This window comes from Nymphaea colorata, chromosome 7, assembly GCF_008831285.2.
Source record: "Nymphaea colorata isolate Beijing-Zhang1983 chromosome 7, ASM883128v2, whole genome shotgun sequence".
Lineage (NCBI taxonomy): Eukaryota > Viridiplantae > Streptophyta > Magnoliopsida > Nymphaeales > Nymphaeaceae > Nymphaea > Nymphaea colorata.
In genome coordinates, this window is record NC_045144.1 from 6,033,684 (window position 1) to 6,049,275 (window position 15,592).

At 39.1% G+C, this 15,592-nt stretch overlaps 2 protein-coding genes across 4 annotated transcripts in view; both read right to left on the reverse strand.

The window, feature by feature from the left end:
- The window catches only part of LOC116257719 (uncharacterized), a 37,628-nt gene that overhangs the window by 9,246 nt on the left and 12,790 nt on the right, over positions 1-15,592 (reverse strand). Inside the window, exons 4-7 of one of the 2 annotated variants that reach the window (XM_031634682.2) lie at positions 15,502-15,549; positions 14,589-14,658; positions 14,086-14,157; positions 5,251-5,382 (exon numbers count right to left, since the gene is read on the reverse strand). In XM_031634682.2, the coding sequence (XP_031490542.1) occupies positions 5,251-5,382; positions 14,086-14,157; positions 14,589-14,658; positions 15,502-15,549 (322 nt within the window). The remainder of the gene's footprint in view (positions 1-5,250; positions 5,383-14,085; positions 14,158-14,588; positions 14,659-15,501; positions 15,550-15,592) is intronic. The other variant, XM_031634683.2, reaches the window with a different exon arrangement.
- On the reverse strand, positions 357-3,506 carry LOC126410226 (uncharacterized). Of its 2 annotated transcripts, XM_050078771.1 has the most exons (4): positions 3,357-3,506; positions 1,399-3,269; positions 1,087-1,291; positions 357-1,000 (listed from the first exon to the last, which is right to left on the reverse strand). In XM_050078771.1, exons 2-4 carry the CDS (start codon positions 1,727-1,729, stop codon positions 730-732), a joined length of 807 nt encoding a protein of 268 aa, XP_049934728.1. In that variant the 5' UTR covers positions 1,730-3,269; positions 3,357-3,506; the 3' UTR covers positions 357-729. The 2 variants fall into 2 exon arrangements, with proteins under 2 accessions (XP_049934728.1, XP_049934727.1); XM_050078770.1 differs by having other exon boundaries at positions 1,399-3,467.

The window sequence follows — 15,592 nt, forward strand, 5'->3', positions numbered from 1 at the left end:
AAAATACCACCTAACACATACTATTCAACAATTTTCTTGGCATCGAAATTGTTAGTTCTAGCAAATGTCTTGTGTTAAATAAAAAAAAGTACACTCTAGATTTATTAAAGGAGACTGGGAAACTTGAGTGTAGACCTGCTTCCACTCCTATAGATGCTGGAAACAAACTTGGCCTCAAAGATGGGGAGCTTCTCTGTGAAGAAGCAAAAGGAAGATATCAACGTCTTGTTTGGAAATTAATTTATTTCATTGTTACTAAACCTGATATTACCTTTGTTGTGAATGTGATGAGTCAGTTTATGCATGCAATGTTATCACTGCCGTATCGTATCGTGTATCGGTCGGGCCGACCTATACGCTGTATCGTAACGTAGCGTAAATGTATCGTAACGTATCGTAAAATTAATTTTTTAATTTGTAAAAAATATTAAAAATTTATAAAAAATAGAAAAAAATCAGAAAAAATCTAAAAAAATCCGAAAAAACTAGTAAAAATCAGAAAAATTCAAGAAAAATGTATTTAAAGGAACATTCATCATTCATGTATATGAACTATGAAGTATGAGGTATGCATATGAACAAGACATTCCAAAATAAGAAATCAAACATTCAAAAAACAAAATAACATACTAAACAACCTAAGAGTATTCAATTACATCACAATTCATAAGTTCAGAAGTCAAAACTCAAAACAAAAAGCATCGTCAATCGTCATTTGCATCATCATCTTCATTCTTCATCATCATCTTCATTTTCTTCAATAACTTCTTCTTCTATCCCCTCTGTTGCAAATGGAATGTCACCAACATTCCATTGCTCCGACCCAACCTCTCCTTCAACAATCTCTGCTGCTCCTTCAACATTCAAAAAATCAAGATCGTCCTCATCAAGTATTGCAGCTGGTTCTTCTTCAACCCAAGAATCTAATATATCAAAATGGTCAATGAAGATAGGATCATATTGATTGTGATGCTTCCTCGTAGATGTTGTTTCTAGTTGCCTAACAAGAGAAAAAATTAACAAATTGTTAGAGATTAAAATATATATCAGAATTTGATATTCTTGTATAACAAAACAAATGTTTACCTTTGTCTCAACTTCATATTATAACAAACATAAACAAGGTCATTCAACCTTTTATGTTCCAGCCTATTCCTCTTCTTACTATGGATGTGCTGAAATACACTCCAATTTCTTTCACATCCAGTTGCACTACATGTTTGACTGAGGATTCTAATTGCAAGCTTCCTTAATTCTGGGCAATCAGGCCCAAACCTTTCCCACCACAAATCTAATAACAGATGGAAAGTAAAAATGTTGTCAGCAATAAATATATGAGAAGGTAGAATAAAAGTTAAACAACAAAAACTAAAAGTATAAAGTTTCTTTTTCTAATACCTGGACGCATAGTTGTCCTGCATCGAACTGCTGTGTCTCTCGCCATGGTACCAGAAGCCGTATCATGTTTGTTGATCGACATATGGATAGCGTCTTGTTCTTTACTGTCACTTACTAACACATCAATGCAATCCAACATGCCATACTCGACCTCTCTGTCCTTCTTAAAAGTGGGAAGATATCTAATAGCAGGATTTAGGTAGTAGGCTGCTGCATGAAGTGGGCGATGAAGTTGTCCAGACCACCTTTCATCTATAATCTTCCATATAGGCATGTACAACTTCTTTTTTCCCTTCATATTATCTCTAATGGCCTCCTTGGCTCTATCCATAGACTCGTATAAATATCCAATAGAAGGTCTATCTTCACTATCAACTAATCTGAGGACTTTCACTAGAGGTACACAAATCTTCAATAAGTGCACACATGATTCCCAAAAGTCAACATCGAAGATGGTATCCACAACTGTCGTAGCCTTTCTTTTATAGGCATGTGGGTAGCCTTTCTTTTATAGGCATGTGGATATGCAGCCCAATCATCACTTGAAAACATCTGCCTGAGAGAAGTTCTTTGCTTGACTATACCCTGCACAGTCAAAACATTTGTAGCAAACCGTGTTTGTGCAGGTCGAATCAATTCAGCCCCATTTGTGAATTTCCTCATCAAATTCAAGACATAAGCATGATTGTAAATAAACTTCGTGATTTCTTGGCATCTGTGAACTGTCAACTTCATATCATCCCTTTCACCAAGATCCTGAAGCATAAAGATTTACACAGTGAGCAGCACATGGACTCCAATAAAATGTCCCATATCGTGCTGCTAACATTTCACCTGCAGCTTTATAATTTGCTGCATTATCAGTGATAAATTGTACGACATTTTCAGGCCCAACTTCTTCTATAACTTTATCAAAAATCCCAAACAACACATCAACAGTCTTAGGAGTATCAGACAAATCAACAGATTTTAAGAACATAGTACCAAGAGGGCAATATACAAGGAAGTTTACCAATGTTCAGTTCTTGATGTCTGTCCACCCATCTGCCATTACACTGCATCCTGTAGCTTTCCAGCTCAATTTTAGTTCATCACAATATGTCTTCACATCTCTAACTATATTGTTGAGAATTTTACCTCGCAATTTATGAAAAGAGGGCATTTTATACCCTCGCCCTACACTAGCAATCGCATCTGCTATAGGCTGATAATGATAAGAGTTTGCTGCATTGAAGGGAATGGATGCATCATAGAACCACCTTCCTATGGTTTCATCTGCTGCTTCAATAATATCCTTTGATTGCATGGCTATACGAATCTCAGGCTGAGCACCAGCAGCAGTATAATTGGGAAAAAAATTCTTGATCGAACCAAACATATTGCTCGACTTCATAGTAGGTACTCTACCACCACCAGTACGACCCTGACTTCTGCCACGTCCTCGTGAAACTGAACTTACACTTGCACCTCTTCTTTTTCTGGTTGCAGAAGAACCACCACCATGCATGATGCCTTTCCCTTTAGTTGTTTCCAAACTGACACCAACATCTTCTTGTTCAAGTTGAACATCTTCACCTTCACTTTCTTCTCCTTCATGTGGGTCCCCATATCCGCATCTTCCATGTCCTTTTCAATCCTACTTGCTTTCACTGCATCAAGAAGTTGCTGACACTGGTGCTTTACATACGCTGGCAATGGGATCTCTTGGGAGCCATTGCAAGCAGCCACATCGCTGTGTGTACCAGCTATATGGTGTTTAAAGCGAGAAATCCCTCCTGATATGATTTGCTTACAATAATTGCACTTAACTCTTAATCTATTTTTGGGATTCACCCTTGTACACCACTGCCATGCAGGATCCGACATTATATCTTTACAAAACAAGTAAAAACATACAAATAAATGTAGGAAATAAAGAGAAATGAACGATTCAACGGCAAAAATGAGTTATTTCTTACCTTCTTGGTGTTAAAAACCAAAAAACCCTCTTTCTCCAAGCTTCCCACCGTCCCAAGTCTCCCCACAACGAGGAATGAAGCTTCTTCACCGGCAAATCTTGATGCAATGGAGAAAATCTCTCCCTCCCACGTCTTTGGCAGCGTTGAGAAACAAGAAGAGAGAGAAAGAGGAGCGTCGGTTTGAGAATAAGAAGCAAAAAAGGGGCCCGACGGCCCCTTTTTAATTTTACTCCCGTATCGTGCGATACGGGGGTGTATCGCACGTATCGTGCGATACGCCCACCGTATCGCACGATACGTGCGATACGCGTACGATACATACGCGTATCGTATTGATTAGGTGTACCGTATCGAAAATGATGATACGGACGATACGTATCGTACGATACGCATCCGTATCGTACGATACGGATAACATTGTATGCATGCACCCACAGATGTTCACTTAAAAGCAGTTGACAGGATTTTATGTTACTTGAAGAGGAGTCCTGGCAAGGGCCTATCATATGTTAAGAATCTCTTGAAATTGAAGGTTACTTAAATGTTGACTATGCAGAATGTGTGGATAGCAGGAGATCTACCTCAGGTTATTGTATTTACTTGGGAGAAATCTCGTGGTGTGGAGAAGTAAGAGACAAGACGTTTGTTCCCGCTCCAATGCTGAGGCTGAATATAGGACTGTGGCCATGGGAATTTTTGAGTTGTTGTGGGCCTTGTGGCTGAAAGTGCTATTGGCTAACATCGAAATTGAGGGTCCAATGAAGATGTATTGTGATAACAAGTTGGCAATCAACTTGGCCAACAATCTGGTGTTACATGATAGAACGAAGCATGTGGAGATTGATCGTCATTTCATTCGGGAGAGAATTGATGCTAAAGAGCTTGTTCCATCCTATATGAAGACTGAAGACCAAACAGCTGATGCACTGACCAAGGCCATGCCATCTACTTCATTTGAGAGAAATGTATCCAAGTTGGGCATGTTTGATCTTTATGTCCAACTTGAGGGGAGTGTTGACATGCTATGTATGTTTGGGTCCGGGTCTGGACCCTATCCGACGCGCAGTCCTGTTGTATCCTCTTTAGGTAACATGTAAATTGTAACCCTAATTTTTCAGTTAATGAGAATTAAGAGAGAGAGCGACAAGCAGCTGCTGGGTGCTGGAATCCTCTCCTAATCGTGGTCTTTTCCTCATGTTGAGGTTTTTCCACGTTACACCTGTGTTCTTTGTGCTTTCTCTATTCAACAGTGTTTATAAAAGAGAATTGTTATATCTAATAACACTATCAGGTCATATATTGGATCTATAGCAAATACACTAGATTACATGGCATATTGCACATATCTTGATAATGACAATTGTGAAATGAAAGATAATGTATTGGGCCTAAATCGATAAGATATGATTGAGCCTATGTGGTTACTTTTATCAGTCCTAGTCCTTCTAGCTGTTTGTATACAGTGGACCACTCCCCCCTCTTAAGTCATGCCTGCCTAATCATGTCTTGGTGATTAATAATGTCCTTTTGCTTTTAGTTGTGTACCTTTGTGCAACTTGAGAGAAGGTGAGCTTTTGCATTGTGGCTTGTTGAGTGCAATGTGGCTGGATTGTTACATTATTAGGTAGCTTAGCAGCTCCAGCATAACATACAAGTAAAGATGGAACCTTGTCTACTACCACATCAATAAGTTTCTATCATATTTACCATAAAATCAAAAGTAAAATGAGCAAAAAGATAAGATAAAAAATGAATTCTCAAGCCATGCCCAAAGTCAGCCAGTTCTGATTACATATTCTCAGACACTGAAATCTAGGTGAAAAGAACTAACAACAGATTTCTTTTCCTTTCAGAACAATTATATTTGGTCAGTGCAGGTGATAAATATCATTACCCAAGGACAAGAAGGTGGCTGCAGTGGATAATGACTGCTGGCGGTCTCAGTTTCATGTCTGAGCCTTTTGGTGGCAACCGAAGTCCATGATGCTGAACAATCTGAAACTAGTAAGAGAAGCCGAGCACTGCCCTGTAAAATAATGTAGACCAGCAAAACTGTTCAGACATGTTAAATGTACATGGAAATGGAACAAGCTCATATTCTGTATCTAAAAGAAAAGACAGAATAATTCAAGCCAGATTTACTTGCACATAGCTTGATGATCGAGACTAGCTTCGTTAGACACTGCATTTTCTTCCTGATATGAAATTGCATTTTCTAATAGACTGTTTTAGTAGTAAGATATGAATGATAAAGATATTGCTTTCGCAGTACTTGAGATATTCCAAGGTAGCCACCATAAGTATTTAACAAAAATCATCATAAACAAATGACAACCACACTGCAGATTTACTAACCAAATGATTCTCACAACTTTGTTTCACTTGGAGCCTTAAAAGTTAAAACACACAAGTGCCATAAGGCCCATAACCATAGGTTTACTTCAAGTTCCATGATCACAGGAAGGAATTAGACTTCTATACTTTGCATCTTAAGTCAAAAGCCAATTAAGAATGCCAATTTCTGCATGATTTCATCACCTGGAAGTTTCCTCAAGAAGAATCAGGCTAAGGCTGGCCTGGTGAATACTTGATTACTTGGTTCAAATCCTTTGATTCCTGTAACAGTCTTACTATTCTAATCGCTTATTTTAAGCACAAACATTTCTTGATTTTTACCTTTTCATTTTCCTCTATTAAGTATTAGCATGCTTCTATAACATCAACAATTGGAGATCATGCCAGTGTACCATGACGTCATACCTACTTGCTGATTGTTGTCCATCTTGCTATTTACACTTAACAAGAGCTATCTCAGCATACAGTAGGTTATACAAGAGTAACTTTTTTGTTAGAGGATTTCATGCAAATTTTCTTTTAAAGGATTTCCTAAACAAAATTTATGAGATATTTTCACGAATCATTGGCCATCACTCTAATAAACTGGAACGAAAGCCAATATGACCTAGCAAAGCAGTAATGACAAGAAGGTGGCAAGATGCAAACAAAAGAATGCCATGAGAAAACTAATATCTTCATCATGCCTCTTGCCAATTTATGTGAAGCACTTCAACTTCTTATCATAATCAGTTCTTATAATTAGCTTCCAAAATTGCTTCAACTGATCTGTCACCTTGGCTTTTAGAAGGGAGCATCATCTTTGGTCTCTATAGTTTATTACACTTCTGTTGAAACCAAAAGAACAGGAAACTGGAAAAATATCTTTGAACATTTGGAGGTTTTCAAAGAACCAAAGTTAGTTGCATCCTATACTTAAATCTCAATCATTTTGACAATTTCTTGAGTGCCCTACATGGATGTAGCTTCTCTTGCAGTCAGTAGATATTGGATATGAATGGGTTCTTGACGTAACATAGTTGCATGAAACATTTATGTGCTACTCCACGTAAATGCCTAAACAGTCACATAAGGGTGATTTTGTAAAAGAGCCACTAAGGCTATGGTTCACCATGTAAAAATCCAAAATGCAAGCATGTGAGGTTGTAAAAGTGACAATATCAAATCGCTGCTCTGTTGCATCAGGTCATAGTTGTGGCCTAAGATCGTACAAGGTTCTTTTTGCCTCGGTTCATAAAGTTAATCTGCTTTAGTTAAAACAATTTACTTACTTGCAAATCTGGTGTTTTTCAGCCTTAAGTAGACTTACCTCAGCATGATGAGGCCTGTTTTCCTGGAAAGGTCTGTGTGACAGACCTACTCCGTATATGATAATTGATGTTTCTGCTTCAATGTATTTTAGAATCTGACCAGTTACATTTGGTAGATCAGGCTTGAAATCATTCTGTTTCGGGTTCATGTGTTTGCATTTCTAATAGTTCTGTAATGTTTCTGTTTAAATGTAGAAAAGGAAGAAAAGAAAAAAAAAAAAAAAAAGGGTCATGCATTAGAGATGAATTAGTAAGACTGAATGGGTGGATTCCAGCATGATATAATCAGGTCTGCGTTCTAATCCATGAATATGTACCAATTTGGCCTATGTTTCGTCAAGGTGGAGTCTCAACCAGTAGCAGAAGTGATAATTCGATATGGATAACTTTAGATAATTTTTTATATTCATTTGATACAATTAAGACACACACACATATACACAACCAACTAGACTATGTTTCAAACTCATTCATTGACTTCCCCTGGCTCTGCCCTTTCTAATAGAACCTAAGTGACATGGGTATGGGTACGGAGATACGGGTACAAACACGGGGTAGACATAGCATCTCCGATGCCCAACTTTACCATCTTCATTGATTGAACAGCACACAAACCAACAAAAAGCCAACTGAAATGGAATCTGGAGATGGATGAAATATAGTGAAATAGAGGGAGAAAGTGACACAGATCTGTACTTGTATGTGTATTTATATAGATAAAGAACGTATGATGCATACAGACTTTGTATAAACATAAAGTAAGAAACCATCACCTGCTGTTTGTGACTAAGTATCTGAATTTTGTCTAACAAAGTCCCTGGCTCTGCCCTTTCTAATAGAACCTAAGTGACATGGGTATGGGTACGGAGATACGGGTACAAACACGGCAACTTTAAAAAATGTGGGTACAGGGATACGGCAAAATACATATATGTATATCTGCAAAATAACAAAAAAAAAATCAAAATGAAAGCAACATTTAAATAAAGACATTATGTGTTAATGAACAATAACTCTAAAAACAGAAAGAAAACTGGGTTGGAAAAAATTAAATCACATAAAATTAAGCAATTTGGATCGGTTTTGGTCTAGAACATACCCAAATGTGCCCAAGTCCCACTTTGGGTACAGGTCCGGCGACATGGTTACAGCGACCTTATTAAAGTACCCATGGGCCTGGGCCCCATTTTGGTTTGTCTTTAATTTAAAAGTGTCTAAGTGCATTAGGCACAGGGACGTAATCGTGTGCTAGAGGCAGTGTGCTAGAGGCAGTGAAAATGATATACCTAATATGGAAGGGGAGATGAGGAACTTATCAAACAAATTTCAAGCCCCTACAGTTGAAAATATGGAGATTAAAGTTAAAGAAAACGAACAAAAACATAATTGTAGTAGGCAGGAACTTTCCATAATCTTTCCTACTCTCCAAAACCCAAAAGCCCATCACCGGCTTCTTCCAATCAACCACAATGGTGGCAGAAGTTGTGGGGTCTTCACACCAAGGCAGTTCCAAAACTCTTCAAGTTGTTTTCAATAATGCATCATTGTCACCTATCCTTAATTATATGCATACAATGAATATAAGTTTGAATGAAATTGTTAATGTGAATGCTTGCATTATGGCAGATAGTGCTGTTGTGATGTAGGTGAGTCGTGATGGAATGATGATCAATTGGACTGCCTGGAGTAGGTGGACAGATGTCCCCGGCTTGTTGAGGTATGATCGAAACAAAATCCACTGCTAGAAGTGCATCACCTACATAAGCATTCAGTTGTGGAACCAACGTCGACAAGGCTCTACCGGGTGTATGACAGGTCTGAGCTTGCTGTGAGTTTGATGCTTCATTTGAATCACAATAGGACAAAAATTGGCCATTAAACTATGACAATCCCTATAAGACAGACAACTAGACTTGTTACTTTATTAGAATCCTTCCCTATAACGAAACTAGACTCCCAACTAGGTAGAAAAACAATTTTTTCCCCTTAAATTTGAAGGTACAAATGTCCTTATGTCCATTGTGAATAGTCATACGGTCATACTGCCATTAGCACCCTAATAAAATATGAATGACAGTCATAGGGGCTACATTATACCAAAACTCATCATCATAGCAATCTTCCATAGAAATTTCCACTAGGCATCTATGTATGATAGGGAGTTTATCTTCTTTTTAAACCACAACACCTTATAAGGATAGGGTAGTTTCTCAATCTGTAAGTTCAACTTATCAATAATAGTATGAAAAAATCATATTCTCACACCATCCACTATTTGTTATGACACTATAGACATGTCCTTCACAGTGACACTTTGTCATAAAAATGCTATTTTACAACCACTTGTGGTTTGGTTTGACAGGCTCTTCAAAGTTGCTAAGACATAACGCACAGATAAGAGGTTATAGATGTCGTCACCAGCATATAGGACAACCTCTTCATTAGTACTAGATTTAGTCTCCCATTACTTCGTTTTGTCTTTAGGTTCTGCCATGACAGTTCTTTTGACGACATTAGGACACTATGACTGGATATGACCCGGCTCTTGACATTTAAACTAACAGACGTGAGTGTCAACTATCAACAGTGTGAGATTTTGACTGAGTATTAAATGCATGACTGTTTTCCTTATTAGACGCTGTATGTTTTGACTTGGGCTCCGAGCTAGAGTTTTCTAAACTCGAGAAGCTTGCTCCCCAGGTTGAAGAACTCAACTTAGGATAATTGAAACAATCATATTTCAACATGTGAGACTAATGTTTATGCTTCAAGAACTCTTCTACTTTCATGGCATGGCTACTGGCCTTATCTATTGCCTCTACTGTAAAGCAATTGAAGGCATCCTTAATAGAGTCGTGAAAACCAGCAATATACTTGGTGACATGTCGACACTCGGTCTCTCAACCTGAACACCCAGTGACAAACAATAAAATTCTGCAATGTACTCTGTCACAATTCTAGACCCCGAACGAAACTCAACATACTCATGGTATGCCCTCTCAACAAAGTTTGAACAAACGAGTTTCATCTGCATCGACAACTGCATCTCGACCCATGTATGAATCATGTTATGTCTTTGCCTCGTCTTTGACTTACGCAATTCAACCCGCCATATCTGCACAAGCCTCCATAGTCTGGTAGAGGCTAAAAGAACCCATCAATGTTCTAGTATGTCTTGGTAATCAAATGCAAGTTGCATTGGTTAGCTCCAGTCAAAGAATGAATGTGCATCGAATTTGCCTATGAACTCAGGCAACTCTAGCTTGAGGCAGTATGTGGAGGGTCAGGGTCTCTCCTGTCCACACTCTAGTCATTAGTCTCGAGCCACTAGTCCTGGAGGGTGCTTATTCCAAAAAGCCTTATTTCTAAAATCTGTGATCTGACATATCGTCACCACTACCTGTGTGCTGCTGGGGTGGCCGACCTTGTGTCCTCACCTGCGGGTGCTCCTGATGAGCCCGCTCTTGCAGCAACTAGTATCCTTAGGATTGTCCTTGTCACTCCAGTGGACCGGCCTAGGCAGCGTAGGTGGTGCCTATTGTACAGCTGGTTGCACCTAACGTGGTGTAGTATGAGGGTTAGGGAGAATGTGTGGGTTCTGAGTTGGTCTGGGGTTAGCATGCAGGGCTTGCTAGGGCGTAAAGATAATAATTGGGCCTCGATTGGGAGTAAAATGGGTAAACCTAGAACAATTGAGGGTACATGTAAGGATGATGCGGGTACTGATGGCCCGAGGAACCAAACATTGGGACTCCTAAGTATTCAATGGATCCCAATAAGGATAGGTGGGGACCTTGAATCAATCCCTCTGTGGAAGATGGAAGCTAATATGACGCCTTGTCTTGGCCAAGTTTAAAAGAGAAATGAGGGTACCGTTGGGATCCGATTTTGGCCTAGGTGGCCTTAGGATTGTGTATCTAAATGTAGGCAACGACTTGGAATCGAGTTCAGGGGTAAACCTAAGCCTGATTCACTATAGATAGCTCCAAGAAGGGGTTGAGGCTATAATTTCAAGCCCAGGAGATCAACAACCAGCCCAAATAGGCAGAAACATGTTAGAAATTTCATCGCGTCTCTATGAAGACCGCACATCCCATCCCATTGTGGGACCCAGGTCCGGCCTTGACCTAGGAGGGCATCCAGCAGGAACCTGGAGCTCCTTGTGCTTAGGTTAAACCTGACACCTCCTGATGTGAGAGGCTGCCCACAAGAACGTTGGCATCCACCAGTGAATGTTTCGTCCCCATAGCACCGCTGTGGTGGCCTTGGTGCTAGGGGGGAAAAGCTAGGAATTTTTTGTCGCAGGGCCAAACTATAGTTTCAAAATCTTAAAAGGGGCCCAAGCATAATTTTTCAAATTTTTTATATATGTTAAACTACAATTTTTAAACTTTACATGTAATTTTTTTATTTTTTAAAAATGTAAGGGGGGGGCATGGCTCCTACCCCCCCCCCCCCCCCACCCAACAAAGAAAAAAAAACCAGCCTCCACCCTTGCTTGGGGCAGAACCACCCCCAACCCCATTCCAAAGCCAGTCAACAAGGGCGGGAGGCTCTACTTGGGTAAGGCCGTCAGCAACACTACCAATGTTTGGGTAGCGCGGGGATGGCTAGGAACCACGGGGTGGAGACAGAGCATGCCAAGAGGGTGTTGCGAACGATGGCAGCAGTGGACATCAGCAGCAGAGACGATTGCAATAGGTCAAGAAGCCGCAGATGAGCCAAGAATAAAATAGGGAGGGCAATGACAATGTTTGAAAGGTAGGGCTAACCCAATCGATCCTTGGTTTATCCACGGGTATTTTCCACATGTTGCTCAACTTCGGTCATCATGCATCTCATGAGCTCTCGTTCATTTGTTGATCGATTTCCACTGGCTGTTTCTCTGTATTCCTCTTCCATTCTGCCATTTCATCCATTTTTTCACAAAATAGACAAAATCATTACTCATCCACATCATGTTCTCCTACACTTGATTGATCACGCTAATCAACTTTATCACTTGATCGTCATTGATCTTCTGATTCTTCTCCTTTTTGATCGAGATGGCAACTGGCTATACTAATTTGATGCAGTGATTAGACTCATTAGAGTTTCTCACTCCAAACCCCGCAAAAGAAGTACTAGAAAGCAAAGAACAAAAAAAGAAAAGCACAAAAAAAGAGGAAATTTAATAACAAAGGAAAATTAGGGTTTACTTGATCATTAAGTAGTCAAAAACAAAAGAGAAGAGGCCCTTTTAAGAGGGCTAATCCCTAGATCCGAATTCGATCTTGGATCCACTAAGCAAAAAGGTCCAAATCCCAATGAACATTAAAATAAGATGAAACTAGATCTATATAGCCTAAATGGATCCAATTTGCCACTAAACCACACTACATCAGTATCTGAAACCAAGATATGAATTGTCATGCTTCGCTAAAACAGAAAAGGTTAACCAGCATAAGATAATAGTTGGATTTCGATCTTTTCGAACCTAACTAGGTACAAATATGAGAACGGAAAGTGATGCAATATGTATTCTTTGTCCAAAAAATAAATAAGGTAGCGTTTGATAGACTGGAATTTTATTGTAGCATAGGAAATTTATTTCAAATTTTCAAAAATTTTCCAGTTTCATCAAACAGGAATTTTTTTTTTACCGTTGGGGCTCAAAACGGAAAAAAAAATCCGGAAATATTATTCCAGCTGAGAGCCGGAAATATTTTTTCGGTTTTTTTTTTTACCGTTGGGGAGGAAGAAGGGAAGGAGGGAGGAGGAAGAAGGAAAGGAGAGAGGAGGAAGAAGGGAAGGAGGAAGGAGGAAGCAGGGAGAAGGAGGAAGAAGGGAAGGAGGAAGCAGCGAGAAGGAGGAAGAAGGAGGAAGAAGGGGCGGGGAGGAAGAAGGGACAGGGAGGAGGAAGAAGGGAAGGAGGGAGGAGGAAGCAGGGAGAAGGAGGAAGAAGGGACGGGGAGGAAAAAGGGACGGGGAGGGGGAAGGAGGGAGGAGGAAGAAGGGACGGGGAGGGAAGAGGAAGGGAGGGAGGAGGAAAGGACGTGGGGGAAGGAGGGAGGAGGAAGAAGGGACGTGGGGAAGGAAGGAGGAGGAAGAAGGGACGTGGAGGAAGAAGGGAAGGAGGGAGGAGGAAGGAGGAAGAAGGGACGGGGAGGAAGGAGGGAGGAGGAAGGAGGAGGAAGAAGGGAAGGAGAGAGGAGGAAGAAGGGAGAGAGAAAGAGAGAGAGTCCAAATCACTACAACTAAATTAACATATGGCACAGCATAACAGTTTGCAATTCTCTAAAAATTATCCTACTCAGAAAAAGATACAAAAACCAAAAAAATAACCAAATGTAAATAGTGTGGGCCTAAACCACCGACCTGGTCAGCAACTAATCAACCTAGTCAATGGATTAGCTGGCTCACTAGGGCCTGGTTACTTTCAAGCAAAGGCCTCGTCAACCAGACCACCAACTATTAGTCCACTAGTCTGACAGGCCAGTGGGTGGTTTAACAACCACTGCCTCAAAGCAAGTTGCAATGGAGGAAACTAGTCCTGTGGAAAAAACTAAACACTTAAGTTAAACCCTTCCACCACCAACAAGATGCTAATCCAATCAAGCATCAATCTGTTCAATTCATATGCAAATTTGGACATAGGCTTAAGAATTTAGAAATGGTCATTCAGTCTGATATCCTTTTTGCACATTTGACGCCATAAATCTAACGCTAATATCATATAGACTAATCAAGCTTGACACTTACGCCAACCTTGACCCTGCTCCATTAACAACACCATCTGCCCTAACTTCACAAGAAAAAAAAAGGTACAACAAACTTCGGCACATGGAGAGAAGTAGCTTAAGCACTAAAACTACTTAACACATGGAAGACATATTTTACCACAAGTAGCAATCAAGTAAGTTCTTTTAAGAGAATTAGGAATGAAGCCCTTCATAAAAGATCTTTACTAGTGATTCAGCAAGACAGGTACTAAAAATTTGATACCTTCATGAAAGATCTTCAATAATGATTCAACAAAATAAATACGTACGAATCTGTTATTCAAGGATATCATATTTACGGACCTGAAGTGCTTGCCAGTGAGAATAAGCACGAAATAATATCCAAAAGAATGGAACGTTTGGTAAAGGCAAAACCTACAAACAAGTTTTAATAACACCCAGTTAAAAACACATATTTAAAGATATTTGAGCAATCCATATGTTGAGCAGAGTTTAAGACATGAAACATTCTTTATTTTGGTCAAGATATCCTTAAACATTGAGGACATCCAGTTTTCACTTGGACAAGAAAATACTAAATTATCCTACCAGCCCTTGATTTATTGCTTATTATATATTATTTATTAACATCCACAACTGTTATGGTCTTATGTAGTTATTATATGGTGACAAAATTAAGATGGAATTATACACTTCACTTGAGTAAATAACTTATTGCAGTGATGCAATAAAGGTGGAGGCTAGTAGACAACTCTACATCTGTAGCTAATGCATCTCTGATTTTCATCTAAGCAACCCTTCGTAAACAAATTCTATCACCAACTCGAAAAGGTCCAGACACTCACAGTGAATATAGCTGTAAATGGAAGCATTGAAACTGAACCATAAAAGAATCTCCTGTGATACACATTTCCCCTGGAACCAGATAGCCAAGTAACTCTTTTAAGTAAATTGCATGCCACAAATCACTCTAAAAAGATTAAGAGAATTTACAATTTTGAATATTGTGAAAGCCACATTTTAGCTCTTAAAAAGGATAGAAACCATTCCAAAAGATGTAGCATAATAAGACAAAGTAGCGTAAGCTATACAGCTATTAATAACTTGTAACATGAACAATCTGATGTGCATCAGAAAGTAGAAGGTATACAGATTAGAAACTAAAGGCTGCTATTAAAGGTAGTGCATTTGTGCTGCTTCAAATAAAGTCAAATAAAAGCAGACAATGGAATGTAATAGCGTATCATGAAACCACTGCCTCATGCAACATGCACCAAATAATCAGAAAGATAACAAAGTGATGATACGAGTAACGAAGTATTTAAATAAACTAGAAATGCATATTCTCAAATATGATCAATGTACTGAATCCCACATCTGTTCTTAGATTCTTTAAATTCAATTCTAATGTGTACAACAGTAGGCTTGTACCTAACCATTCTAAAGACCGAAATACCCAGACTATGCTTGTTAATGAATCACATTGACAACAACCTTGTACTTTTCTATGCATATTATCATAAAGTTGTCCCTTGGATCTCTAAATAACTTGAATTTCATGAACCAAGAAGGACCATATATCTGAAAGGAATTTCAAACTCTCCATCATAAAAGGTTTTATTTTATTCTCATATGATCTACCTAAGAATCTTCAAGTTCATCTCACAGAAAAAAAATGAAAAAGAAAATAAAAGTTGGCACATATCAATTGCCATGAATTGTCACATCTTCAACAAGCATGAGAAACTAAGCACTTACGTGATTGCCGCATGTCGTAACCTCCTACGCACTAGACGTGGATTTAGGCTGCAATAAGCCAGTAAGTGTTGAATACATACAATTAAAATGA

Bases quoted from the DNA above. Each gene is read 5' to 3' on its own strand.
- LOC126410226 (XM_050078771.1), bottom strand. From the start codon at position 1,729: ATGGATAGAGCCAAGGAGGCCATTAGAGATAATATGAAGGGAAAAAAG. The intron at 1,292-1,398 runs GTATTAGAAAAA...ATCTGTTATTAG, and splicing joins CAGGACAACTATGCGTCCAG to ATTTGTGGTGGGAAAGGTTT. The intron at 1,001-1,086 runs GTAAACATTTGT...TTCTCTTGTTAG, and splicing joins AATATGAAGTTGAGACAAAG to GCAACTAGAAACAACATCTA.